The sequence below is a fragment of the Podarcis vaucheri genome, assembly GCF_965113315.1.
Source record: "Podarcis vaucheri genome assembly, chromosome: 17".
Lineage (NCBI taxonomy): Eukaryota > Metazoa > Chordata > Lepidosauria > Squamata > Lacertidae > Podarcis > Podarcis vaucheri.
Window position 1 is genome coordinate 27,004,117 of NC_138755.1, and position 27,152 is coordinate 27,031,268.

Genomic DNA, 27,152 nt, shown 5'->3' on the forward strand with positions numbered 1-27,152 from the left:
ATGTTATGGTTATCTATGCGCTCTTTTGAAGGTGACCCGGAAACTACAACTAATCCAGAATGCGGCAGCTAGACTGGTGACTGGGAGCAGCCGCCGAGACCATATAACACCGGTCTTGAAAGACCTACCTTGGCTCCCAGTACGTTTCTGAGCACAATTCAAAGTGTTGGTGCTGACCTTTAAAGCCCTAAACGGCCTCGGTCCAGTATACCTGAAGGAGCGTCTCCACCCCCATCGTTCAGCCCGAACACTGAGATCCAGCGCCGAGGGCCTTCTGGCAGTTCCCTCCCTGTGAGAAGCCAAGTTACAGGGAACCAGGCAGAGGGCCTTCTCGGTAGTGGCGCCCGCCCTGTGGAACGCCCTTCCAGCAGATGTCAAAGAGAAAAATAACTACCAAACTTTTAGAAGACATCTAAAGGCAGCCCAGTTTAGGGAAACTTTTAGTGTTTAATAGGTTATTGTATAACCTATTAAATAAATAAATAAATAAAAATAATAAATTATTATTAAATAATAATAAATTAGTAGTAGTAGTAGTAGTAGTAGTAGTACACTATACGCTAGCGGACCCCCAGGCGTTCCTCTCCAAGAGCCAAGCGGCTGCGCTCGCCTTCCATCCGGGCCCGGGAGGCGCAACCCCGGGTGGGGGGAGCCTGCCTGGGCGCTGCTTCCTCCCCCTCGGCGCCCGGTTGGTGCGTCGGGAGCGCAGCTTCGGCCGGCGCTGGCACTGCAAGGGAAGTCGGGCGCCGCGCGCCAGAGAGACCCCGAGCGCTCGCGTCTTCCTCGCCGCCAGCATGTCTTCCAACTCCAGCCTCAGCAGCATGCAGCGCCTGGTGGAGCAGCTGAAACTGGAGGCCGGCGTGGAGAGGATCCGGGTGAGCAGAGCAGAGCTGCTTAGCTGGCGTCCTGAGAGCCGGACGCGCGGCGGCTCCATTTGCTCTCCAGACCCCGAGGCGTCCTTTGTCCTCGGTATAGTGGAGGGAGGAGAGGTCGCTCTCCCATCGCCGCTCCTTCCTAGAGGAGCTGAATCACAAGTCAGGCCGTCGGGGGATCGGGAAGCTTTGTGTCCTTTTCCGATTGCACAGAGGGGCAGGGGCATCTTCCTCGGCCTGCAACAAAACGCGCACTTTCGCAGCTGGCTTTTGCAGCGCTGGGCGAGAGGCCGTTCGCTGGCTCGTTCAGAGCCAGACGGGGGGGGGGGGGGTCTCATCTGACAAAAATGGGGCTTTATTTGGCGTCCTTAACTGATAAGAGTTAGGCCTCCCTCGGCTTGCTTCCAAGGGTTTTTGTTTCCGTAGCGTTTTTTATTTTCCTCTCTTGCTGCTAGTTTAAAAATAAATAAATGGGCGAGGTATCTTGGTTAGTTTTCCTACTATGAATTGCCAGATTGCTAAACGTGGATCTAACGCTGGTGTTTATTTGTACTGGATATTGCTAATTAACTTGCTGGTATGCGTTGGGCACATGGAAACTTTTGATGTCTTTTTAGCGCACTGTTAATTATCTGACTGTTTATCAGTGTTTTATTGCTTTGAACGAACAGCTGTCAGTGTTCTACTGTAGTTTTGTACTGAACTATTTAATTGGTTGTGGCCATTGCATTTAAATCTTATATTTTGTGAAATCCTCGGGGCACAGAATATTTGTGGGAAATGCTGAAAATTGACAGATAAAAATGGTTTAATCTTCGGCAACCCTTGCGATCATATGTTTGAGAGAATGTGCGACTGAAGCCCATTCTAGACCATCTCATAAATTTTGTAGCATTTAAGGAGGTTTAGAGTTATACTTTTCATTTCTGGCAGCAGCTGAGCTTAAGGCTTTTGCCTGGTTGCTAATTCTTTTGGCTGCCACTCTGGCTCCGCTATTTGAAATACGCCTTTGTTCCCAAAGAGGCGCACTGTGGATAGTAGGAATGAGATGTGGCGCCCCCTAATTTGCAATCACAGAAGAGGCTCGCAGTGTTTTGTCAACAGGAATGGCCTTTGTGTAAATGCCCTCTTGAGTGGATACTTTCACAGGCTCAGAGAGCTTTTATTAGACCAGTTCTCCCATGGAATTACAAGAACAAAAACCAGAAAGCAAACTTTTCAAAACTGATAATAAAACAGGACAAAGGAATAGACTGTGTCAAGTTGGATGGGAGCACATCAGTGACACAAAATTGATTCAAAGAGAGGATAATGACAGCTAGGAGCAAAATCCTAGCCTTGCAGTTTGCTTGGTAATATTAACCAATTTCTGTAAATCTAATTGAACTCTGAAAAGCACTCTCTCTTTCTCAGCAGCATCTAAAAAGAGAAGACTTCAGCCTTCCCAGTGTGGTGCCTTTCAGATATTTTGGACTCCAGTTCCCATCATGCCTGGCCATTGGATATGCTAGTTGGAACTGATGGGAATTGTAATCAAAAACATCTGAAAGGTACCAGATCCTGAAAGGCTTGTTTAGGCTGCGTATATGTTTACTAAATTCACCAGGGTTCTCCAACACATAGCTGGTAGGTTTTCAGTCCTGTTCAGAGTTGTACCCTTAGTTTTTAGTCCTGTCAAACATGGTTGATACTACTGGGTCACACAAACATTAGCCCCAATGTTTCCTGCTGTTAGTTTGCAACAGCTCTTCGGGGTCTCAGAGAGAGGTGAGTTCTTTTGCTATACAAAGGGACATTGGCCCCTCAGGGAGGTTTACTTCCAAGTAGACATGCCTAAGTTTTCAAACACATTATTTATTTGAATAAAACAGGAGGTAGAGAGTCAATTCCGAGTTATGTATCAAGGTGAGACAGGGTAGTGGACTTTGTGGGAATGATCCTCCATTTGATTAGGAATTTGATGGCATTCTGGTGCTTTATTTACTTCTGCCTTCTGCAAAGTTTACTTTTTAGCAGCAGATCCCAGAAATCTCGAAAGCAGCTGTATGTTTGTTAAGTTTTGCCTACAGTGCTGAGCCTTACACATCAGCCTTCACCAGCCTCTGCATACAATGGGACTTACTCCTAGGTAAATCAGCACAGCAGTTTTTGCCCTCTGGGTGTTTCAGGAGTAAGTCCCATTGAATTCATAGAACGTTCAGTCACACGGTACTTCAAAAGAGGGTACTCTGCTCCAGATAGTTTCAAAAATCTGTACTTTTTTCAGAGAAATGGATAAAATGGGGATACGAACAGTAGCACATTTGGGTTTTGAAGCTTTAAAAGAGACAATCCAAATGGAGTTGATGCATGACACTTATTTTGTACTGCTTATACCTCCATTTTGATTTCTGATTTTAATTTCTCTTGGCGTGAGGAAAACAGGAAGGCAAAACCACTTTTAAATGCTCTGTTAACACGTAAACAAGCTCTAAAGAGATTCTGAGGAAGTGCTAAGAATGCCCCTTGTCTGAAACCCTGGAGAGCCACTGGCCAGTCAACCTTGGGTCCCCCAAGTGTTTTTTGGACTACACATCCCATCATCTCTGACCATTGGCTAGGCTAGCAGGGGATGATGGGAGTTGTGGTCCAACAATTCTGGAGACTCAAGGTTGAAGGACACTGACAATAGTGAGCTAGAAAAACCAATGGTCTAACTTCGTACAGGCATCCCTCCCGCATACACACTTGTGCACGATCGACGGAAAAGAGACTGGAGGCGCAGCAGGGCTTTGTTTAGGCTGCTCAGCCTCCCCACCAAACAGCTGATGTGTGTGGTAGCGCAGCAGCTGCTGCCTTCCTGCTCCTCCTCCAGCCTCCTGCCAGTCCCAGAACTTCAATTCCAGTTGTAGGTATTTTTGGTACAGCATTTTTGATTTTTGGAGAGTAGCATTTTGGAGAAAGAGCAGCAGAGAGGGTCTCCCCACTTAACGCGATTTTCATTTATGCACATGGGGTGCCGGAATGTAACTCCCGCATGAGTGAGGAGTCGCTTGCATAAGGCAGCTTTCCTATGTTTAGCTTGAACTATTGTCAGTGATATATTTAGCTGCTCACCCATGCTATTCATGGTGCACAATGAATGCTGGGCCCAGCCTCTTATTTCTGCAGGCACAAGTTGGCATGGAAGTGCTGCTGTAATCTGTGTGTTTTGCCGACTTATTAATAAATGCACCTTCCACTCAGAGGTTTTTGTGCCCCGGGGATGCTGAGATGTCACAAACTCAGCTTTGATTTGGCCTGGCAGGATGATGTAGAATAAGGCGGTCATTTGCTTTTGAATAGGCCGCTGGGAAAGTGGAACTGCCTGTATCTGCACAACTAGGTTGTAGTAGTCAGCAGGAGGATGTAGTTGTCTTTTATTATTATTAATCATTTATATATAGTTCATTAACATGAAATATTCATTGGTTGACTCACAAGCACAATCCCATCTCGCCTCTGCCATCCGTCCCCTTGTTTCTGTTTCTCCTTCCCAACTGTCAAACTTCAGATGGCGAGCTCCGTGGGGCCGAGACCTCCCTGTGCTCATGATCCCTGTAGGGATCCCAAGTACACCAGGGCTGCTGTGTAGATAACGATGAAATAAGAAATACAGTGGTACCTCGGTTTATGAACTTAATCTGTTCCGCAAGTCCATTCTTAAACCGAAACTGTTCTTAAACTAAGGCACGCTTTCCCTAATGAGGCCTCCCGCCGCTGGTGCCCTTCCACCGTTCGGATTCCGTTCTTAGACCGAGGTAAAGTTTGCAAACCGGAACACTACTTATGCTTTTGCGGAGTTCGTAAACCGCATAATTCGTAAACAGGGCTGTTCTTAAACCAAAGTACCACTACAATTTAATGAACAGTGTACTTCTTGCTGTTCTGTGGAATGAGATTTTATTACAGGTTAACTCTCACTTTAGGAAGAATTTGGGCGATGGAGGGTATGCGCCATGTCACTGTAGCTCACGAGGAAACAGAACGACATAGATTGCGATGTAAATAACACAGAAGATCTCTATGAATTCTGATGTGAGTCCACACAGGCATTTGACTATAAAAGCAAGCTCTCCCTGCAGAAAAGCTGGATGCAATGAGACATGCTCATTTCTTGTGCTATTGGTTTATTTTTATTTTTGGAAAAACACCTATTCAACTATTTTCATATAAAACGAATTCAAGGTGTGGGAATAGAAGGGAGGGGAGGATTTTTCCCTACCACAATTTTCCAAAGCTTTACATTTGCCTTGTATTAAAATTTAATTTCCTCCAATACCTGCGCAAAGTTCAGCCAGGTACAAAGCAGTAAAATAATTTGCTAATCAGTGGAGCACACCACACACTCTCCTTCTGCTAACCTTTTTGCAGCTAAAATGCAGCTATCTGCTAAGAGATTCAGACAGAGCTTGAGGGTTATTAATTTATTTTCAGCGTGCTCCAGGGACTTTGCCACCTGCTCCCAAGCTAACACAGTTAAGGCTTGTCTTTTGTCCTCGTAAAAAGCTACAGCTCCTACCCTTAATGGGGCAATGTTCTGGAAACTACAGCACTAAGGTAGGATTTAGTGGTGTTCCTTATCTCGCTTGGTGCTCCTCCGATGAAGACCAGAATATGTGTGAAAAAGTAAATGCTATTTCATTTATTACGGTAGTCACTTTTTTCAAAAGCTGAACTCAACGCAGCTTTTAAAAATAATGATTAAAGCAGAAATAAAACAAGAATAAAACCAACCTAAAATACAATATGCATAAAAATAAGCAAAGACTATAAAATTGCAATGCCTTTTTATACCACGGGCATTGGAAGCATCCCAAATCCAATATGAACAGGCTTTGTATGTCCCAAACAGAATTCCCAGAGTTCTCCTTTAGCTTTTATAGCCAATGACATTGTTAGACCAATTCTGGTTGGATATTTTTGTCATTCTTTCCATTCCCAGCACTCAGGCTGCAGGTGCCGTTGCTTATTGTAGCCAAAAGAAGCACCACTGGTGCAAAAGAGGGGAGGTATCAACAGGCTTGGGTAAATCCTGACGTTTGCAGAAGGTTGGGGGCGGGGCATGTAAGAGAAACCCGTGAAGACTGAGCATGCTCAGTGGCCGCGGAATGTTGACTGGCTGTTTGGCAGGGGAGATGAAAAACACGGAGGCGGAATAAAATGGAGTGGTTGCATTTTTTATTGCAAACCTCAACTCTTGTCAGAAGCTATTAGGCACAAAAGCTAAATTCAATATCTCTGTATACCTCTGACTGTTAGGTCCTGGGGAGAACAGGGAGGGCTATTGCCTTCATACCCTCTTTCTGTACTTCGTGGAGCCATCTGGCTGACCTCTGTTGGAAACAGGGTGCTAAACTATATGAATGGCAGGGCTCCACATGCATTCGATGGTCTCGCAGCTGTTCAAGCTGCAGGAGCCCTGCCAGGAATAAACAGACAAACTTACTTAGCCTTCATTTTTTAACTAGTCCTAAGCATCTATCTAAATAACTGTCATTATGTTCTGCAGCAATAAAATCCGCAGGTAATTATTACATGGTGTACAAGGAAATAACGCCTCAAACCTATTGCCTTTCAGTTTCCGTGAATGACATTCAGGTTTTGCATCTTCCATTTGCAGTGAAACAATGTCACGGCAACTTCTAAAAAAGAACCCTCTGTTACGTTCTCCTGTGTTTTTCTCTCTTCCAGGTCTCTCAGGCAGCTGCAGAGCTTCAGCAGTACTGTATGCAGAATGCTTGCAAAGATGCCTTGCTTGTGGGCGTTCCTGCGGGAAGCAACCCATTTCGAGAGCCCAGGTCCTGTGCGTTGCTCTGAAGACAGGTATGGTGATCCTTGCAGAAGCTTGCATCTCTCTTGAGAGAACAGGGCAGGATCTAATGAACTCTGGAGGACATGAAACTAAATAGACAAGTTTGGGGGCTTCTGTTTCCTAAAATAGCAGGCACACCCAAATTGCTGCACTGCAAAACATGGGCGTAGCCAGGATTTTTGTGGGGGAGCGGGGCAGAACTGATGTGATTGGTCAGTTAGTTAAATATTTCTATTGTTTTACTTGATCTGGGAGGGGCAGCTGCGCCCCCTCCCCCTGGCCATGCCCATGCTGCAAAATACCTTTAAAGTTACAGACACCAATGCAAAATACTTTTTGAGTTACATAAACCATTTGGCACAAGCAGTTGCTGATCAAAGAAGAAAAATTAAAATCTCAGGAGCCACACACCCCTTTGGCATAAACCATATCATTAGAATCTACATTAGGGTAGTGTTTTATTCCCGAGTTGTGCAACCAAGTGTGCCGTTCTCGAATGAGGAAGAAAACCTGTTTTTTAAAAGGTACCATTTCAGAGAGCAGGTGGAAGCTCATAAAATGACTTGCTCCTCCATACAAAACAATTCCCTACATATAGGAAATTATCATTTCCCCCATAACATGGTAGTTTGGGTTTTTTAAAAAAATATGCATTGAATAGTGTCATTGTAGAGCAGCTCTCCTCTGCAGTCCAAAGCAGTACAGTCTGGAAATGAGTTTATCATCTTACCTTTTCCTTGAGAGTGTGTAGGGCTTGATGTATGTAACTCTTACCAAGTAAAATTGTAGAGAATAAAAATGGTATCTACCGGTAGGGGCACTGGATTCAATTTGAGACGAACAATTTAATTCCAGCTTGGTTCAGAATCTTAGACTTCAGCAAGTTTTAAGAACCCGTGGGCGCTGCCAGGTGGCCACTTTTTTCAGGTTGGTTTCAGTCACATAGCAGCAAATTCACGTTGCACAATTAAAGCTGGTTTGGAGCTGCTGTGCAACAAACCTACATCCACAAAAGACTGGACTTCAATGCTCATTAAGTAGCCAACATCATATAATCTCCTTGCAAATAAGCAGATCGCAAGGAAGAATCCTTGGACTTCAATCCAAGATGGGATGATGCAGGCAGGACTCAGCTTGATCTTCAGAGGCTTGTCAGTAGGGGAAGGCAACAGGTTTTAGAGTCTTCCCACTGACATCCCTGAGTGTGTGAGTGCACTATTAATTTCTCCCAACTTTGGCCGATTCCCTTTTGCTCATATAACAGGGGCAGGATGCAGGGAGAGTAAACCACTGCAGTTGGGGATCCTGTCTTATGGAGAGCAAAGTATACTCTCCATCCCTGACACTGAGCAGCCCAGCCCCACTCAGTCACTTAGAAACCCTTCAGTGTGGCAGCCCCTGAATTCTCTGCCCATTTATAATAGGCAGGCACCTTTGCTGTGGTTTTTGGCACCTGCCAAAAATATTTTATGCATCTAATTTTAGAATGCGATTTTACTATGTATAACAGCTTTAACCTTGCTGATTTTATCTGTTTTGAAATGTCATGTTAGCTTGCTTTTAATGCTTGTTTTTAATATGTGATTGTCCTTGTTTACCACTTAAGAGGGTTTTTTAAAAATTAAATAGCATACAAATTATGTTTAAATAAAATGATCAGGGATATCATGGGTGGAGCAGTGTGAGTCTCTGTGGGCAGACAGGTGCTTTGCATGCTGTTTCATGGGCACAAACTTTTGTCTGTTGTAGTGATAGGATTCTTACTTCTATGATTAACTTGTGAAGAGGAAGACAACCCTTTGATAAAGCTTTTCCCCCTCCTATATTGCAGGGAAGGTTATTGAAAAGTTCTCTTCAGACGTGAGAGGAAATCCTGGCAGCCTTCTTTTCAACAAACATGTCTATGCCCTTACTTCTGTGTGGCCAAAACAGTATCTTTAGATATTTATTAGTCTGCTTGACTATCTTTGTAACTGACTAGATCTTTTACTAATACTTGTGTAAAGCGTTTTTTTAAGGAAGAGGCTTTCCTTTTGTAATTGAATCAGCTTCTTTTCTACACTTACTCCCCTGAGATGTTTACATTCTGGAAAAGAAAATTACCAAATGACTTCTTGCTCTGTTGTTGTGCCTGAATGAGACACTCACTAGGTACCTCCTTAGTAGCCGCTTTGCGTTTTCTGATAAAAATGTTCACTAGGCATGACCCAGCCAAAGGTAAATCCTTTTAACGCAGCAATGCTGTGCATATTCACCTCATTTGGACTTCCTGTTGGGTAAATATGCATAGGATCAGGCTCCATTTCCCATTAATTTCAACGGGACATGTTCAATAACATTCTTAACTTCCTTTTTGAAATTGGAGACTTGAAAGTTCTAAATTTTGGCAGGAGTGAACCCATTTTAGTGAGAGTGCCCATCTATCCAGTATGGAAAGAAATATTATTTATAAAACATTGCTCTTTTGCTATTCCTGAAAGCATTGAGAATACAGAAATAGCTGGTTCCATCTGCCACATAGATAGAATTCCCAAAATCCCCCATACTAGGTTTAGTGTGTCTTTAGTTTTTATTGTGCTTCTACAGAAAACTGTTTCTTTGAAATGTCTAAACTGTAACTCGGCAGGTAATTACAGACAAGAAGACTACACTACACTACATAAACACTTCTATAGGTCACTTTTTCAAGGCTTGCAACATTATTGGGACCTGTACAAATGTGTTTTTGGGGTGGGGTGCCTTTGATTTTTGTTTATTGAGCACTTTTACACACACACAGACTGTTTACTTTTTTAAAAAAGAATATTCTGTTTACACACCCTCGTTTGTATTAATATATTAGAAGCTTAAATAAAAATTTCTTTCCCTAACTATTTGGGACACTCTGTTGTATGGAAAGAGGAAGCATTTTGGGTAACAAACAGAAATATTTTTGATGGGGGAGTTTTCAGTGTAAAATAAATCTGATATCCACTGAAGGAATTCGGAAAGTGCGCATAAGATTGCTTATTTCTCAACTATAGCCCAGGCAGGGTGTCCTTGCATAAGATTTACCCTCCAAACGTCAGAGAAACAGCTCTGACATTGGAGAGGGCGATCCTTTGCTGGCGTCTCCCTCTTCCAACACCATCAAAAAGGGGATGGGTGGAAGTGTCCCAGGAAATGGTTTGAATCCAAAGCTGGTCCCCTGGATGCCCCTAAACCCAGGAGAAATTTAATCATACTCCTGAGTGTGTATGTTAAAATCTCTCCTGTTAAAAGATTATTCAGCTTCAAAGTGGAACAAATCATAAAATCCAATTCTTTCTTATCCTAATGGTGTCAGCAAATGACTATTTGCAAGTGGCCTGCTTCATCACCTTCCGAAGGTGGTATTCCTTTTGATTTCCAGTATCGGTCAATCATCCGAAAGCATTACATGCCAACAACCGAGTTTGGATTTTTGTACCATGTGCATCGCCACACAATAATATTTCAGTGAGACCTGTACAAGTGATTTTCCCAGTAGTTGTCCCTGGTCCGACCTGTTTCTGCAACCCTTCAAGTCATCCAAAACTGGTCACCCAAGATAGCTGCCTTACATTGCTTTGACCTGCAAGGCTGCTTTTCTCAAACCACACCTACCTGGCCTGCATCTGATGTGATGTCAGGTGGAAGGCAAGTAAAGGTGTGGTCAGATGATTGGGGCTAAGAGACAGCACTTTTGAAATGTGTTTCCACTTGGAAACTTCAAAAGGCACTGTTGCCAACCTGCTACACTTGGCCCACAGGGCTGGTGGAGATAAGGATTTGGTCCACCAGGCTGAAAAATAATTCCTTCCTATGATTTACGGGGATGAAAAAAGTGGAAGGCAGTTCTACTGGGTGAGGAACGGAAGACAACCTCAGCAAATACCAGGAAACAGTTTGAGTCACAGCATTCCTTCATAATATGTTTAAGATAAAAAACCCTTATGGGCATCTAAAATCTCTCAAAAAACTATTTTTGTTCTCTCCTCACACATGACATTCTCTTTTTTCCCTGTATTTCAAATAAAGAAGTACTAATTATGCGGTTTTAAAAACATTGCTGAATTATATAACATTGCTGCAATTCAAACAGTAGAGAAAGCCAGTTTTTGTTTTGTGGTTCCTTTTTGAAAGTAAGTTGCAGGATCTGTTTAGAGGATGAGTCAAAATGAGAAACTTAAACTCTAAAAATGCTTGTCATTTTTTAAAACTGTACCAACCCCTAAGCTGTTTTTTATATCAATATTTTAAACCTTTCCCCCCTTCATGTACTGTACTTTTTATAGGTTTGGACTACAATTCTGATATGTGCATAATAAGGGTGAACTCAAGGAAAAGGAGCAGGAATGTTTCTTAAACTGTGAAAGAAAGAAAGCTGAAACATTCCCGCCCTGTGGCTGGTTATGATTATATTTGGTATGTCTTAACTCTGAAATAGCAAATTCCTCAGATCAGCAAAAGAACCCTGCCAAATCTGTGGGAATGGAAAATTGGCTGTTCAGAGACCACAAAAATGGACTCAAAATAGTGACGCCTCCAGGCTTGTAAATATAAGTTACTATGATTATTTATTACTACAGTGGAACCTCGGGTTGCAGACGTAATCCGTGATGGAGGCGCGCCCACAACCCGCAGCGTTCGCATCCTGAAGCACCGCATCTGCGCAGGTGTGATTGGGTGCTTTTGTGTATGCGCGAAGCGCGATTTAGCACTTCTGCGCATGCACGAGCGGCAAAACCCAGAAGTAACCCATTCCGGTACTTCTGGGTTTCCCATGGTCCACAACCTGAAAACACGTAACCTGAAGCGGCCATAACATGAGGTATGACTGTACTTCAATGGCCTTTAAAAGCAATGATCCCTATACTGTAGATCTATAGGAATATTTTTCAGAGGCTGGATTCAATTACAGTGGTACCTCTGGTTACAAACTTAATTCGTTCTGGAGGTCTGTTCTTAACCCCAAACTGCTCTTTAACCTGAGGCGCACTTTCGCTAATGGGGCCTCCCGCTACTGCCGCGCCACTGGCGCATGATTTCTTTTCTCATCCTGGGGCAAAGTTCTCAACCCGAGGCACTACTTCCGGGTTAGTGGAGTTTGGAACCCGAAGTGTTTGTAACCTGAGGCACCACTGTAACTAGTGCTGCTAGCGGAAGCAATGGGACTTCTGAAATTGGCTCAGGTTTTTTGGGGGGGCATGAGGGCATGAGGAGAAGTACCAGATCATGTAGAAGAGGGAGGATCATTCCATCTGGCAAGCTGAAAAGCCTGTACTGTCAGAAAAATTGGCGACGTGCCACACTGAATTTCCCCCGAGATATTTGACATATTCTAAGACCATTTATTTATGGCCCAATAAAGAGACTGCCCTGGGCAGGAGTGACAAGCTGGTTTCTCATGACAACCACCACTTTACATCTCCCCTTCAGCCTCAAATAAAGGGAGGAGGTCTACATCAACTGGGAGCTTCCTCTCTCCTCTAGTTCTTCCTGGAAACCTAGAAAGTGCCCCTTTCCTGTCCAGTCTTGAAATATGGACTTAGCAGCAATCCACTGGTAGCTACGGGTGACAACTTGGTCTGTTGGCCTCAAATCAGGACAACTGCCATTGTTCCAAATTCTGCAGGCAGAGTTGAAAATATAGCCCCCCCCCCTTCTAGAGATGCTCCGAATGAGTTATAAAGATGATGTATAATTTAAGTATGCAGTGCTTTATTTTAATCGTCATACCACATCTTTGTGTAATAATTTTCCAGGCTTATCTAACCTATTTTCTACAATCTCCAAAAAACCCCACCCTCGAACAAGCAGTATAAGAAAATATTAAAAACTGTTTAAAAGTAAGTATACAATAAATTATAACACTGTTTTAAAACTGCTTAAAGTATATCACATATAAACAGAAGTGTGAAAGGTGAGATTGCATTTCCTTTAAAGGAATTTGAGACGTGTTTGACCATCGCTTCTCCCAGGGTCTTTTTCATAGGTTAGACGTCTTTTTTTCAGCTGTGGTAACTGGGTGCATTTTAAACCTGCTGTAGGGAAAAAAAATGTGTAGAAGTGAGCAATTACCTAGTAGGCATTATGCAGATCTAACTCATTAATCCCATCCAGCAGTAAGAAAAAGTCTGCATGCTTAGGCATTTAAAGGAGTGATCTAGCCAAAATGGAGCACTTTAAGTTCCATTTATTTCAGTTTGAGAGGGTTTAGCTTCTATTTAACTCCCATTGGATTAATTAAAGTGCTTACTGTTGGCTACATGTAGCCCCGAATTTCTGTCTTAAAAAGGAATTAATTGCTCGCTAAAGCAATGGTGTGTAAGAGCTTAAAATGGAGACAAGGTTACAACATTGAAATGGCATCTTGGATTGTGTAATTATGGGCTTTAACACCATACTATTTATTTCTTTAAGTTATTTCTCTTCCTTTACAAAGCTCAGAGCTGCTTACATGGACTCCCACATCTGCTAATTTTCAACGGTGGTGCAGCATTCGAGTGTTTCTAAGGCATTAACTGATATATTCCTTTGTAAATAAAAGGTTTTAAACCAGAATTATTAACGTGTTCAGCTGCACAAATTCAACATTATTAAGGGGGAAATGTTTAAAATGAAGCTTACAGCTTCACATGTTAAGATTAATATGTCCAGAGAAGCAAGGAAATAGAGAAGCACAGTAAGAATGTCAGACTGGCTGAATCCTTAAAGGCTTTGTCATAAGAGGCTATTTTCCATGGTTAAACACCTAATTAATGCCTGGTCATTCCACAGATCTCAATTTTTAAAAAAGAAATGTGTATTATGATTGAGCATTTCAATGCTCAACAAAGCAGTAGATTTAGGTAGAAAATAAGTATAAGAAGAGAGTACAGTGGTACCTTGGGTTAAGTACTTAATTCGTTCCGGAGGTCCGTTCTTAACCTGAAACTGTTCTTAACCTGAAGTACCATTTTAGCTAATGGGGCCTCCCACTGCCGCCGCACTGCCGGAGCATGATTTCTGTTCTCATCCTGAAGCAAAGTTCTTAACCCGAAGTACTATTTCTGGGTTAGCGGAGTCTGTAACCTGAAGCATATGTAACCTGAAGCGAATGTAACCCGAGGTACCACTGTACATAAAAGTATAGTTACTCAGATCTCAACTTTAATCCACGAGGGCCAGTTGAAAGCATTGTTTACAACTCTCTCATAATCACTCTAATTTCCCTAAGGTTCAACAATATGAGCAACACCACAGATTTCAATTAACTTTTCCTCTGTTCAGAGGAAGCTTCCTTTAATGCAAGCCTGAAGCAGTAAACTGAGAGCTGGCCCTAAACCATCAACGCAACAGAATCAAACACATTCAAATATTTAGGGTTAAGACTAGGCCCAGCATTTTATTCTGTAGGAATGGCAAAATACCCCATTAAACAAAAGGACTGCTCATTGTTCTGAGAATATTTCCATAATTTTGAGCAATAGCAGGTGAAAGGGCATGGAGCTGTAAGAAAAAAAATATGGAAAAGCTATTTTTCACTTAATCAGAAAAGAGTGGCAGCAAAGAGTGCTTTATGGTTTTACTCTACCTGCTGAAACGCATTCTCTTGGATTAGTTGATAACACATTGAGATTTTTCTTTCTTGTGTACTCTCCTGTTATTGGAAAGTCCAAATTAAAGAATCTATCTGGGCTAGATAATTCTTTGCTGAAACTTGAATCCTGGGGAGATGAATCCATTGCTAGCACGGATGACTGGTTACCCCAAAACGTCTCCTCAAACTGAAATTTTGGACCACTATATCCTGTCGCACCAAGTTCTCCTAGAAAACTCTGAGAGTTCTGCTGGATTGGACAATCTTCTCTGCTAGAGACAAGATGCCAAGAAGATTTGGAATCCTTGCTAGATTCACATTGCTTTACAAGTGACTGCTTTTTCACCTCCAGTACATTTTCAATATCTTGATGAGCAAGCATTTGGCCTGCAGCTTTTGAACGGTACATTCTGTTTTGCGCGCTATTTTCAAGATACGTATTTGTTCCACCCAGGTTGTATGCTAAATATGGCATTGTAGCTTCAAAGTTAATATGGGGACGTCCTTTCAGATCATCTGGTGGTAGCAGTGATGAAGTTGTTCTTTTTTCCACTTCCATTTTTTTCGCAAATGGGATGTACTGTTGCCGCTCTATGCCTGTATTATCCTGAAAGAAACAAACTTTTTCCTGGTATGGTACTGAAGGTGCTATTAAGCGGCTGTGCTTTCCACCTAATTTCAGAGGAGTATAGGACTCATTTTGGTAGTAAACTGGGAAACAATTTTTGCTGTTCTGTACTTCACCATAGTTTCCAAAATATTCAGTAAAGGGACTGTGTCCTTGAAAGCCAGATAACACCGCCTTGGAAAAGGGAATTTCAGAGCAAGACCTGATAGAGCCCTTTATGTTTTTTTGAAGTGACACAGTTTCTTCTGGAAGTTTTGGCTGTGCTGGAGGGTTCAAGATGTACAGTGATGTGATGTCACTAAAGTGCTGGAATGGAAGAAGCAAATTCTAGTCTACACCACTAGAAAGACATGAAGCTTTTATTGCCACAGCATTTTCAACTATTAAGTGATAGGGAATATGCCAATCTGAATGTGCATAAAAATGACATAATCATCAAAACCTTAAAGGGGAAACTGAGTTTATATGAAGATTTAATGCTTTAATTCAAGTATAAAATTCTATTGGCTATCAAATCAAGACTTAGGATGGCATGCTGAACACAGTGCTGGTGTATTAGAACATCTTAAGGTGGTATAAGCAGGATTTCATCTTGAAATATCCAGTAACACTAGGGTGGCAGCTGCCTGGCAAATGCAACGCAGCATTATCGCATTAAACATTCACACATGAGAAAAAGAGCAAGACAATTGCAGGATTCCTAAAACCATGGCCTAAAATGGTATAGTTTTGGTATAGTTGCCACAGGATAAAACACTGGTTGCATCTATAATGGCAGCATCTCTTTGTGGTATAGTTGCCACTGGAAAATCGCAGATGAAGACCCACATTGTAATGGCAACATCCGTAACCCAGTAAAAACAATGTAATAAATGAGGTACATCAGGGCTACCAATACAGGTGTCCTTGGGTGCTGCAACCCACACTACGCCATTGATTGGACAAACCTAAAGTACTGGATTCTTGCATAAACACATATAAACACAGTCACACATGGTACATAGGAGATGCTGGGATTCTGAATATCTGACCTTCAGAACTTTCTCAGGCACTTCAGGCAGAAGCTCATGAAGCTGGTCAAAAGTTGCTGACAGAAGCCACTCCAGTGAAGAGCTTTTCTTTAACATGACTTGAGCCACTAGAGGATTCATGCATGGAAATGTAAACAAGGATTTCTCTTCCTGAGGGGAAAAACCAGAATTAACTTTGTTATATTTTCAAGGACAGTTGCAAGTGATGTTTACTTTGTTTTGAGTTCAAAGGTCATAGCTTATGCGTTCGCTAACTGATTGCTGCAAAGTAGGATAAAAGAGGTTTCCTGGGGCCAGAATGCCTACAAATGTACCTTAATGGTTAGCGGGCCAAGTTGGCAGGCACATCTGCTGTTAGAGAGGCTACAAGTAAAAAGATAGCTGAAGACGCCTCTGGAAGGCAAGAGCCATTTTGGCAAAGGCAATCCCTTTTATTTTCCGCTGCTCAAGCTGATGTTACCTACCTTTGTGAGTAGAAATAAGCAAAGACTGGGCTTTTTGAATGGAACAAAGAAAGAAGCAAAGGGCTAGTTTTTAGAAAGTGTCTTTTGAAAACTGCCTTTATGGGATTTTGATGTAGGGCAGCAGAGTTTACAATTTGTAGGCGTTAAACTGCACCTCTGCCTATGCCCAAAATAATATAAATTCAAATATTACAAAATATTTTAAGTCCCTCCACTTAGAAGGAAACCAAAATCCAGATGCATGCTGAGCTCCTGGAACTTCTCAGGAAACTGGGGCAAGCATAACAATATTATAATTAAGCCAGTTTCCAGGAAGCTGGCATTGTGAAAGAGACATTATAAATTACAATTTCAACAAGGCATTAAAAACAGCTTGCTCCTTTTCTGCCCTGCCTGCATCTGCCATGTTGAAAGCAACAGTAATGAAAGAGGATGAATCAGATTCATTTGCCGTGAGAAATCAGTGTGTGCCAGTGCCTCCAGCCATGTTTTCCTGGAGAATCAACTAAGATCAGGTAAGGCAGGCAACATCTCAGTCTGGTCACCTCTCTCATTTATGTGTGTTTTGCTTCAGGATTTTCCTTCCAGAAAGTAACTACATCATTATATAAAACATACATTTATTTACGAATAGGGTGGCTTTTAGCCAGCCAGCAGCATACAGCGATTCATTCCTTTCTTTGATAAGAGATGGGCAGATTGCATTTTTCCATCTGGAAGACCCACTAGCAAGGAAGGACCGGAGCCTACCATGTAAAGTGGGTTGCAGTCCTTATCCTCTGGAGGATCCGTTTATGTGCAACAGCTGCATTTGAATAGTGTTTCCTGCTATTGTAGCCTACACACATTAAGAATAAAAGAAATGCAATGGAACAGGAACTGCTTGTCCCTTGTAAGGAGAGAAGAGAACGAGTGGCTTTCCACCTGCTGCTTCCATCAGCCCCAGCCAACATTGCCAATGGTCAGGGATGATGGGAGGGTGGGAGGTTGTACTTCAGCAACATTTGGGAGGGCCACAGGTTCCCTGTTTGTTTAAGAGAAACACACCTCTGACGGCAAGACGGAAAGCCAAGATTTGTCTAGCCATTCCTGAGGATGTCTTTGAGAAGTCATCAGAATGTGGTCAGCGATCTGACGAACCAAAAGGGCTGTCTCTTCAACTCCTGGTGTAAGAACCACCTAAAATGTTGTTATACATTCAGAACAGAGATTACATAAAGATTACATAAAATGGAACAAAACAACAAGAATCCTTGGCAATTTAATGCCCAGGTTGATGCTGCATGTTAACAATCTCAGCCTAGACACAACATTAAGATAATCAAGGCCTCAGTTACCAATTTTCCAGTAAGCTCTATATGCGGTTAAAAAAATTTACCCCAGCTATATCAGGCAATAGCCTGAACTAAGAATTTACATTTGCTTTCATTTATTTTCCAAGCAGAACATCAGGAGCTTAATCAGGATTTAAAAAGTTGAAGAAAAACCTAGAGAATTTACATTAATAATGGATTGCTTAATTGTGATAACTGAGCTTGCTGACCTCTAGTGGTAACATGGCATTAGGTACTTCTGTTCAGACCACAGTGTTTTTTCCTACTGTCACATGCCAGAATTATTTGAAACTTATCATGTGCCAGCTACAATAGACATAGCGTGGGCAGTGCAAACAAGCAATACTTGTGACAATAGATAGCAGAAGTTTGTGTGATATAAATTTGCCACAAGATTACTCAGTACAGTGATTTTAGAATACTGGCCAAATGATAGGGGTGGGGGAAGCCAAGTGATGACATAAGAAACACAGCTTTATACAGACTCCACTGAAAACTGTGGCCACTTTCACTTGTAACACAAAGCTATGGTTTGTCTTAACTATAGTTTGTTGAACAAAGCAGGGTCAATATTTGGAGTCTTGTTTCATCTAATGTTGGTTTCTGTTTGCTAATCACTTTTGCCGCATTTCTCTCTAGACAGGTCTTGAGGCGGGGCACCAACACTAACCAGGATTGTGCTTGCATAGTGGGGTTAGATGCAACAAGAAGCCATGGTTGACACAAGCTGCAATTCATAAGCCAACTTCAAACAGTGGTTTTGTATTCCGATTTGTTGATCACTAGCAAGTCATAGTTCATTGGTGAGGATAGGTTTCGGTGTGCAAACAGACCTTATCTTAGCATTTCGTGCAAACCAAGTTACTGACAGATCCCACACATCCTTTGAGATTCCTTTACAGCAGATATTAAAATCTAACCAATTTCCTATCTTTTGTCTGTGCATGAAGGACCAAACATTCTGCTAATGGAGTTTCATCAGCAACATTAAAGAATATATTTTACAAAAAACTACCTTTACGTCAAAGTCTTCCGACTTCTGTGCAAATGAAACCAAGGCTCCATAAATCAAGGTTAGGTGATACAGAGTCTTTCCAGCTAGACTATACCTAAATAAAGTAGTATTTCATTACACTTAGTCAATATCTGTAGGGTATGTGTTCAAAATCTATGAAATATTGAACATTAAGTTACCTGAACATTTGCTGGGGAAACAGTGTGATAAAGTACATACAACATTAATATTCTTTAGATTTATCTCTTTTTATAAAATGTATATATTTGGCTTACACTGCATGCCAGAATTCTTTCCCTATGTATCCTTACTTTGTTCCAATATTTTTCCTTTCTGTGATATATGTATTTATTTTAAAACATTTACAGTATATACCACTTAATACCATTTAAATAAAATCTCTAAGTGGTGTACGGTCAAATATAGATTCACTGTTATTCTTCTTCTTAACCTATAGAAAGGATGCAATAAAAACTGTACAGGCAGAACTACATGATACAGTAAAAAATAACAAAGTTAAAAATGTAGGACACTTCAGTAACTGCAAAACTGACAAACGTATCTAACTACGTCTTACTCAGAGCAGGCCGGCTGAAATTAGTTATGCCCACTGACTTCAATGGGTCAATTCCCAGTAAAACTTAGTTGGATTCCATCCACAAGAATCAAAGCAAGATATCTCAGAATGGGTAGTATTCATACAACCCAGACTTCTCTCCATAACCTCACAAGGAAAAAGCATTTAAGGTAGCTATTTCTGTCTGATCTGAAGAAAGTCAGACTGCACCAGGAAAGTGAATGTGGATGCAGAAATGACCCTGTTCTCCTGTAAATAATTAGTGAGGAATAACATCTTTATAGTGACTGGCTAGGCTGCAGCATTTTTAAGAGGCCTGCACTTCTTAACGTGCTGCTATCCAGCTCCTGAACAGCAGCAGTCAAAGCATGTTTGTTAAGGCATGTGCAGCAATCAGACCCATAATCAGCAATTTTGTGGTGAGGGCAACTCAGGATACACAGGACTGGGATAAATAACTTAACCATAACATAGTTAAATATATTTAAGGTTATTCCACTGTATGAGATATTAATAAAATAAACATTTTAGAGTAAGTGTCTAGTGTTTGCTATATCAAAGTGTTTGCAGTCATTTGCCAGAATGCTGGAAGGTAGGAACAGGTATGTTTTAAACAGGTAAACTACAGTTTCCATACTGAACATTCAGGGGAAAGGTCTAGAGCAGGGACGTCCAACTCCCAAGAGACTGTGATCTACTCATGGGGTGGGGGGACTGGCAGTGATCTACCCCTTTTGGGGAAGGTTCAGATCAAAGTTGTTGAGCTTTTTATAGGGAGGACAAGTCCATTTTGGAGGGGTTCAGGTCAAAGAGCTTTTTTTAGGGAGGAAAGCCCCGTTATTAAGAGCAAAATGTAAGACGAGTAAAAACTCTGTCTTCCGTTCCAGCAGTTATGTGAAAATGGAGGGATGGGGAGGGGCCGGATGCTCTTAGGCCAACGCAAAGGAAAAGGAGCTGATTGACCTGTTGGGCATCCCTGGTCTAGAGGATCTCCTCCATTACAGCTACAGCCTTGGGAGAAATATTGCAAATTTGAGCTTTCACTTCTTAAAAAAAGATGGCATTCTTCTAAACCTCATGAACTAGGGTCAAACAAAAGATATGAACTTACTCTGAATTTGATCTTTCTTGGGAGTAGAAAATAATCCAACAGGAGCTGTACTGGAGTGACAGCACCACAAGCCTTAACACAATGCTATCAGAAGATTTTTCATAACCAAGTTCTTCCATGTTCTGCAACAAAATAAGTATAAAGCAAGGAGCTGATTGTATATGCAAGACTATAGCTATCATTGGAAATGGTTGAAGCACAGGATTTCACCCCTAATTTGGAAAGTGAGTTTCACTTTCTATAAAACAGGGATACTTAAGCTAAGGTATGTTTTGAGATTTGAATTACAGATGCCTATTAAATCATAGCAGAATCAGTGAGTGTGCCTTAAATGTTTAAAATGTCACGAATCTCTTAAACTCTGCAACTAATTCATGCAGGATTAAAGTGTGGATTAGAAGAAAAAAAGAACCACCAATATTTTTGCTTCCACATGAGTATTACCATATTTTCCCGTGTATAAGACAATGGTTTTTATCCTTTAAAAAATGAGGCAAAAATTGGGGGTCATCTTATACATGAATAGCTAAACAACTCAAGGGTAAGCTCCCCCTAGAAAAGCTCAACAACTCAAGAAATACTGATTTCTTAATTTTGGGTTCAAAAAAATAGGGGTCGGCTTATACATGGGGGTGTCTTATACTTATTACCCCTCCATTTATCTGAGGTTTGTAATTTTACAGGCTCAAAAGTCTGCTTGACAACCTTCATTAATTCACTTTATAAAGTTTATGCCTTGAGTAACAATCACCCACTTGATCTAAAGCTGTGTTTCTGTACTCGCTTAACTGGCAGACCAGAGTGAGAACTTCTGCGCTCAAGCCTGCCAACAAGGCTCCACCCCCTTGGCAGCCCATGATTGGGCAATTTAAACTTTAGCCTTGGTGGGCTATTCTGCCCTGTAATGTGGCCAGTGGGGGATTTTACAACTGTCGGCTGTTGGGACGTGATTCCTTGCTACGAGGGAAATGGAGGACAGCCTGTGAGGGGCTGCCAACGCTGTCAACCCAAAGCAGGGTAACTGGCCATCTCTGTACTCACTTATCCAGCAGCAATTTTTGCTGACTCAATAAGGTTCACTTCTGAGTAGATATGCACAGGATCATAGAGCAAAATACATAATATATTTAGTAGGTATACAACAGAACAATCCCCCCTTGGCTAACAGATTTACGTATTATTTGACATATTCTCATGTTAACTTATTACTAAGCTGTGAAACATCTTAGACCCCTTCAGTGTCCAGGACAGCATAAAACTTTGTATATATGCAAGGGAAAAATCTTTAACTGCCACATATTTTTACCTGAATAACGATAGCAGTGCATTCATCTACAGTCATCACGATGTAACGGTCCGTGCTTCCAAAGAACTGTAATGCCTCACAGCACTTCCTCTCAATAAATGTAATATTGTACCTGTACAGATTAGTCCCTGTTAGTAGACCAGCTGTGTACATTTCAGTAACCCAACTGAAATACTTAAAATTGTGCTCTTCCTGCACTGAATGTCCCAGCATTATCTCTCATGGTAGTCTTTCTATGCCCATGTCATCCGGCCCTGCTAAATTATAAGAGGACTTTGCTCACCTCTCCTGCATCGCACACCTCTGCCAGTTCATTGCTTGCTACCTGACAAACGGCTAGGGCATACAACCCCCCACCCCACCCCAACGGGAAGAAACTATATTTTGCTTGTATTTTAAGGGGGGGGGGATCTAATTCACACTTCCAAAAACAATATGCAAACCAGACAGCAGCCATCATCTGAAATTGACATTTGCCAAATTTTGCAATACAACCAACCTACATGTTGCATATATTAAGGGGAAATGTGCATAAAAACACATATATTAGTGAAAATAACATGCAAAAATGCATTATATTATTAGTAACTGCTTGCAAAAATGTGTATATTAGTGAAAAAAACCGATAGGAAAATGTGCTTATTAGGATAAATTTGGACCCAAACGCTGGCAATGTTTTAAATTGCAAATTGCTGAGGAATTGTGGAAAAGTGAATTTAGCCTTGGAAAAATGAGAAGCTGTGAGAAACCTAAATTGACAGATTCCTTCATCCTCAACTGGCCACATTTAATCGAGAAGTAGGTTGCAAGTGATTATTAACGTTCAATCCTTATTAACAGCCATAGAGAACAGGCTGAGGAGGAATCGCAAGCTATGACAATGGAAACGCAAAGAGAATGCAAGATGCTCACTACTTACTTGGACTCCAGTAACTGAAGGATTTCTGGGGTATTGAGAAGGCCCTCAGATGTCAGAAAAACATATGGAATTGGCAGTTCCAGGAGGACACACCCAAAATTATCTGGAGAAACCTCTTCTAAAGAATATTATTAGTATTATTGTTATTAAGATATCTATACCACCTTTCATCCAAAGGTCTCAGTGCAATTCATAAAAACACAAGATAAAAGCACAATTGAGTAGTTAAAACAGAAAACAACAACCCCCCCTCCCACAAACACATTTAAAATGCTTTAGAATATTAATCAGCCAAAGCCCTGGTTGAAGAAGAGTGTTATTGCCTGGCACCTAAAGATATATAATGGAGATGCCATAGATATGCACATGATCATGCTGCTTTTAAGTGAACTGTGAATCAGGCAGTCCTGGAATAAAATCTCCTCTCAGTCTATATAAAGTTATTTCGGGCAAACTACAATCTTTCAGCTTCAGCTACCAATCTGTACTATGAATACTAACATACTTTACAAGGTTGCTGTAAGGATTACTGAAATAATGTAAAAGTAAAAGATTAAGATTGCTGAATTATATTTTTTTAAAACCCCATTAGAGTTGACTAGCACAAAACAATATATTAAAAAAATGCTATATTAACACTATATATTAGTTTTCCCATTAGATCAGAGCACAGCACTAGTTCTTTTCTGCCTTTACAGCTGTATAGCTGGGGGAGGAAACCCTGGGCACCATTTGATTTTATGCGACTTTCATTTCCGGGAGTCAATTTTATGTAACCATTTGAAAAGATATTGGATCACTTTTTATGAAGCATGCCCAAACCTATTTGACTTTTTATCATCTATTTAGTATTTAAACATTCACTTACCGATTCCAAATGTTTCCGGAACAGTGGTTATGAAAGTTATGTAAGAAACATTCAGATTTTTGCAAATATCAAGCCAGGATGATTTTTCTGAATAATTATATTCCACCACTAATGAAAAATGAGTCCAAGGGAAATCAGGTCCAATGTTCTGATTATATACAACCACACAAGAGGATCTTTCCAAACTGCAAACGAAGCAAAGGTGGGGGAGTTTTAGTATGACTACCTTCAGTTACATCCAACAAATCCTTTCTGTAATAATTGCAAGATCCCAGTCTATTTTCTAATAATGAAGTATACTCACCTACTTATTACATTTTGGCTCTCTAGAAAAGTACCTCTTTCCTCAGAATCTAAATACACAATTTTCAAGCCTGTTGGAAGACAGAGCTGCAAGTTAGTGACTCAATTAAAGGTTCATTTGAAGCTGTGGAAATTGTCATACGGCCAATAATAACCAATAATAACATTTGTCAGGTTCCATCAGACAAGAGAGCGTGAAAAATACCAGCATATAGTAATGATATTTACTTTATCTTTAATATTTATATAAATGTACTGGGACGTTTTCTTTTCTTTTTACATTTTGTGCACCAAGTTATTATTAATCTTTAAAGGGCAACTTCAGATGATCATCTGTTGTCTTAATGATATGAATGAGCCTTTGTTTTCCATACATTCAGCCCCTTGATGTGAGACAGCAAATAAATAGGAAACTTTTCCATTTACAATACATAGTTTCTAATTTCCTCTGGACCAGGAAACTCTGGTTAGCAGCTTCTGAACAAGTCTGGATATTAAGCCAACTTCAAACCATAGCTTAATATCCTGATTCTTCTGAAGCTGATAACTATAGTTCTATAGTTCTATATAAAAGCTCGTGCAAAGGGGCTGTATTTCCTACGAAAAGTCTCATTCATATTTCATCCAAGGGCAGAAAGTATCATGCTGTAATGACTGTGAAGTGACCATCATCTGTATATCAGATTGCTTCCTAATGACCATCTAATGTTTCTACAGCAATTCAGAGGTGCCTGCTCAATGGCTTTTGCTTGAATTGGAAAGATTTATTAATTGAACGTTGATAGCTGGTGGCTGGGACATGCTCCACAACCTGAGGTGAGGGCTGGAGAAAGTTGCAGAGATTCGAGGGAAACAAACATTAAAGACTGAGATTTTTAGTTAGGAAGACTTTTGTGGGGCTTCAAGAGATGATCACACTTGCTTGTGAAGGAGCTGATGCAACTTTATCTTCTAGTAGTCCTACCTGGCTCTCAATGCTCACTGTGCTTGTTTTTAAATAAACACCTATCATTAAATCACTGCAGGTGTCTCTAACTTGTCCAAAAGGAAACTAAAACAGAGAAATCATCATTGCTCAGAGAACTACAGAATATATAATAATAATAATAATAATAATAATAATAATAATATGAGAGTTTGAGATTTTGATCCAAGACTTTTGAATTGAAATATGCAAGCAAGCATGCATGCAAACATTAGGGTATATACAGTTTCCAAGCAATACGAAAAATAACATTTACCTTGCACTGTACTGATGGTGTTGATTAGTACATCTGTTTCTTCATCAAAACCCATTCTAGTCACAATTGCTACCTGGCACATCATAAAAAAATTATAAAATATGCATTTTAAAAACAACAACACAATGATCAGACTGTATTTGATATTTAAAATATTTGACAATAATTTGAGATAGTGGAAGATATTTTCAGGACTTGAGGATTAATCGCAAGAAGCAAGAGTAATTTAGATTAAATATGAAAGTAGATTAATGGATGTAGAAAAAATAAGAAACAAGGCAATGGAAAAACTAATATTTGTAGATGCTCAGTCCTAGGCTTTGCTGAGCAGACTACCCCTACCCCAAGGGTGGGGAATTATTTCTCCAACACTTTGACAGGTGGGTGAACTTTCCTTCCCTGGCAATTCACGCTATGCTAAAAATTCTGTATAATAATTGCAGTCATGGTTTTCACCAGATATGCCAGCTTTTGATATTATTTACCTTATTCTGATCATTCATATTACTCTGCACCCATTTGGACATTTGATGATGCAGTTCTTTTATCTTGGGATTGACTTCTTGCTTCTGCATGGAAATCTGCACAATCTCCAACAATCTACAAATATTATCCAGCCTGGGGTCCAGGAAGTCCTTATATCTATCTTTTGCGTTGAACAAATATCCTATTTAAAATTAATTACATCAATCACATGCTTTACAAAATCATCATTAACAGTACTGTAACAGTACTGTTTCTTTTTATTGTCCAGTACGAAACAATCACAAAGCAACCGTCAAGTTTAACATTAAAACAACACCAAAAGAAAAATACAGTGGTGCCTCACAAGACGAAATTAATCCGTTCCGCGAGTCTCTTCATCTTGCGGTTTTTTCGTCTTGCGAAGCACGGCTATTAGCGGCTTAGCGGCTATTAACGGCTTAGCGGCTATTAACGGCTTAGCGGCTATTAACGGCTTAGCGGCTTTAAGAAAAAGGAAACAAACTCGCAAGAACTCGCAAGACGTTTCGTCTTGCGAAGCAAGCCCATAGGGAAATTCGTCTTGTGGAACGACTCAAAAAACGGAAAACTCTTTCGTCTTGCGCGTTTTTCGTCTTGCGAGGCACCACTGTATATAGTACAGAAACAGCCCTAAGCATAATAAACACATTCCCTCAAACCATATAAATACTTGATTCATTTGGAGGTGACATACACTGTAATGCTGTAAAAATAAACCAAAAATACAATGCATGCATCTGCCACAGACTTTTAACATTGTTATGGCCCATGATAGTTTTACTGGTAATTTAAAGATTGGCCAATGTTTCCCTTAAAGGCTGCATTCTGTAATGCTGAACCAGCCACCCTCACCCAAATCTTCCAGACTCAACATACCGGTATATTAACTCTTCCCTTTCAACCTTTAGAAATATTTTGGAGGAGGGAAATGTACCATGCTAGGACAAAATGTAGTACCTCTGTGACGAGTAACAGCCTTAAGTTAATTCATGCTCTGATGAAATGAATATGATATTGAACCGTATTTAGAAGAAGATACAGGGCTAGCTCTGCAAAGGATGTGCTAGGCCCCTCCCTCATTAGAACTGGGATGTGGGGCTAATGAAGAAAGCTTCAGAACAAAGTCCTAAACTTATTGCCAAAACTTATTGGACAGCCAGAGCTTCACCAGGTCTCTAGTTGTTGCAGCGAAGATGGGGACCTCACCTTATAGCTCACCCATCCAATACAGTTCTCAGCAGCTTGTCCTTGCTATCTTTGGACAATCTGAAGGAGTGATGCTTTTTCGGGAGATTGAGCGGCTGTAGCCCCCCTTTCCCATTGCCTTTTTTCTCCGACTAGAAGACCTGCTCCCCTAAGTGCTCCTTTCTCTCCTTCCCCATGGTGGCTCCCTTTTATCCCCTCCTGAACAGCAAGCAAAGAGGAGTTGAGCAGTAATTGGCAAGGCAATCACAGTTCCAGGGCACTTCCCAGCTGGTTGTGCATCCTTGCCAGCAGCTAGATTAGGCCACAGATCCATGCAAAAGACAAATTCCAGATAGCTAGATTTCTACTCCCAATAACA

At 40.9% G+C, this 27,152-nt stretch overlaps 2 protein-coding genes across 13 annotated transcripts in view; one reads left to right on the forward strand and one right to left on the reverse strand.

Moving 5' to 3' along the window:
• Positions 1 to 692: 692 nt before the first annotated feature.
• GNG10 (G protein subunit gamma 10) lies at positions 693 to 9,575 on the forward strand. Its single transcript, XM_082205312.1, has 3 exons — positions 693 to 875; positions 6,585 to 6,716; positions 8,537 to 9,575. Exons 1-2 carry the CDS (start codon positions 795 to 797, stop codon positions 6,708 to 6,710), a joined length of 207 nt encoding a protein of 68 aa, XP_082061438.1. The 5' UTR covers positions 693 to 794; the 3' UTR covers positions 6,711 to 6,716; positions 8,537 to 9,575.
• Positions 9,576 to 12,404: 2,829 nt separating this feature from the next.
• Positions 12,405 to 27,152, reverse strand: part of SHOC1 (shortage in chiasmata 1) — a 250,942-nt gene continuing 236,194 nt past the window's right edge. For 10 of the 12 annotated variants that reach the window (XM_082204533.1, XM_082204532.1, XM_082204529.1 and 7 more), the window contains 12 exons: positions 25,570 to 25,751; positions 25,085 to 25,157; positions 23,845 to 23,914; positions 23,541 to 23,725; positions 22,673 to 22,790; positions 21,754 to 21,865; positions 20,448 to 20,569; positions 18,760 to 18,853; positions 17,458 to 17,589; positions 15,947 to 16,096; positions 14,282 to 15,221; positions 12,405 to 12,749 (listed from right to left, as the gene is read on the reverse strand). In XM_082204533.1, coding sequence (XP_082060659.1) covers positions 12,646 to 12,749; positions 14,282 to 15,221; positions 15,947 to 16,096; positions 17,458 to 17,589; positions 18,760 to 18,853; positions 20,448 to 20,569; positions 21,754 to 21,865; positions 22,673 to 22,790; positions 23,541 to 23,725; positions 23,845 to 23,914; positions 25,085 to 25,157; positions 25,570 to 25,751 — 2,282 coding nt within the window. In that variant the 3' untranslated portion in view covers positions 12,405 to 12,645. The remainder of the gene's footprint in view (positions 12,750 to 14,281; positions 15,222 to 15,946; positions 16,097 to 17,457; positions 17,590 to 18,759; positions 18,854 to 20,447; positions 20,570 to 21,753; positions 21,866 to 22,672; positions 22,791 to 23,540; positions 23,726 to 23,844; positions 23,915 to 25,084; positions 25,158 to 25,569; positions 25,752 to 27,152) is intronic. The other 2 variants (XM_082204535.1, XM_082204536.1) reach the window with 2 other exon arrangements.

What these genes read in the sequence shown, in the direction of transcription:
- GNG10 (XM_082205312.1), top strand. Translation starts at nt 795, where the DNA reads ATGTCTTCCAACTCCAGCCTCAGCAGCATGCAGCGCCTGGTGGAGCAG. An exon ending in CCGGCGTGGAGAGGATCCGG is followed by an intron (nt 876 to 6,584) that starts GTGAGCAGAGCA and finishes TCTCTCTTCCAG; the next exon opens with GTCTCTCAGGCAGCTGCAGA.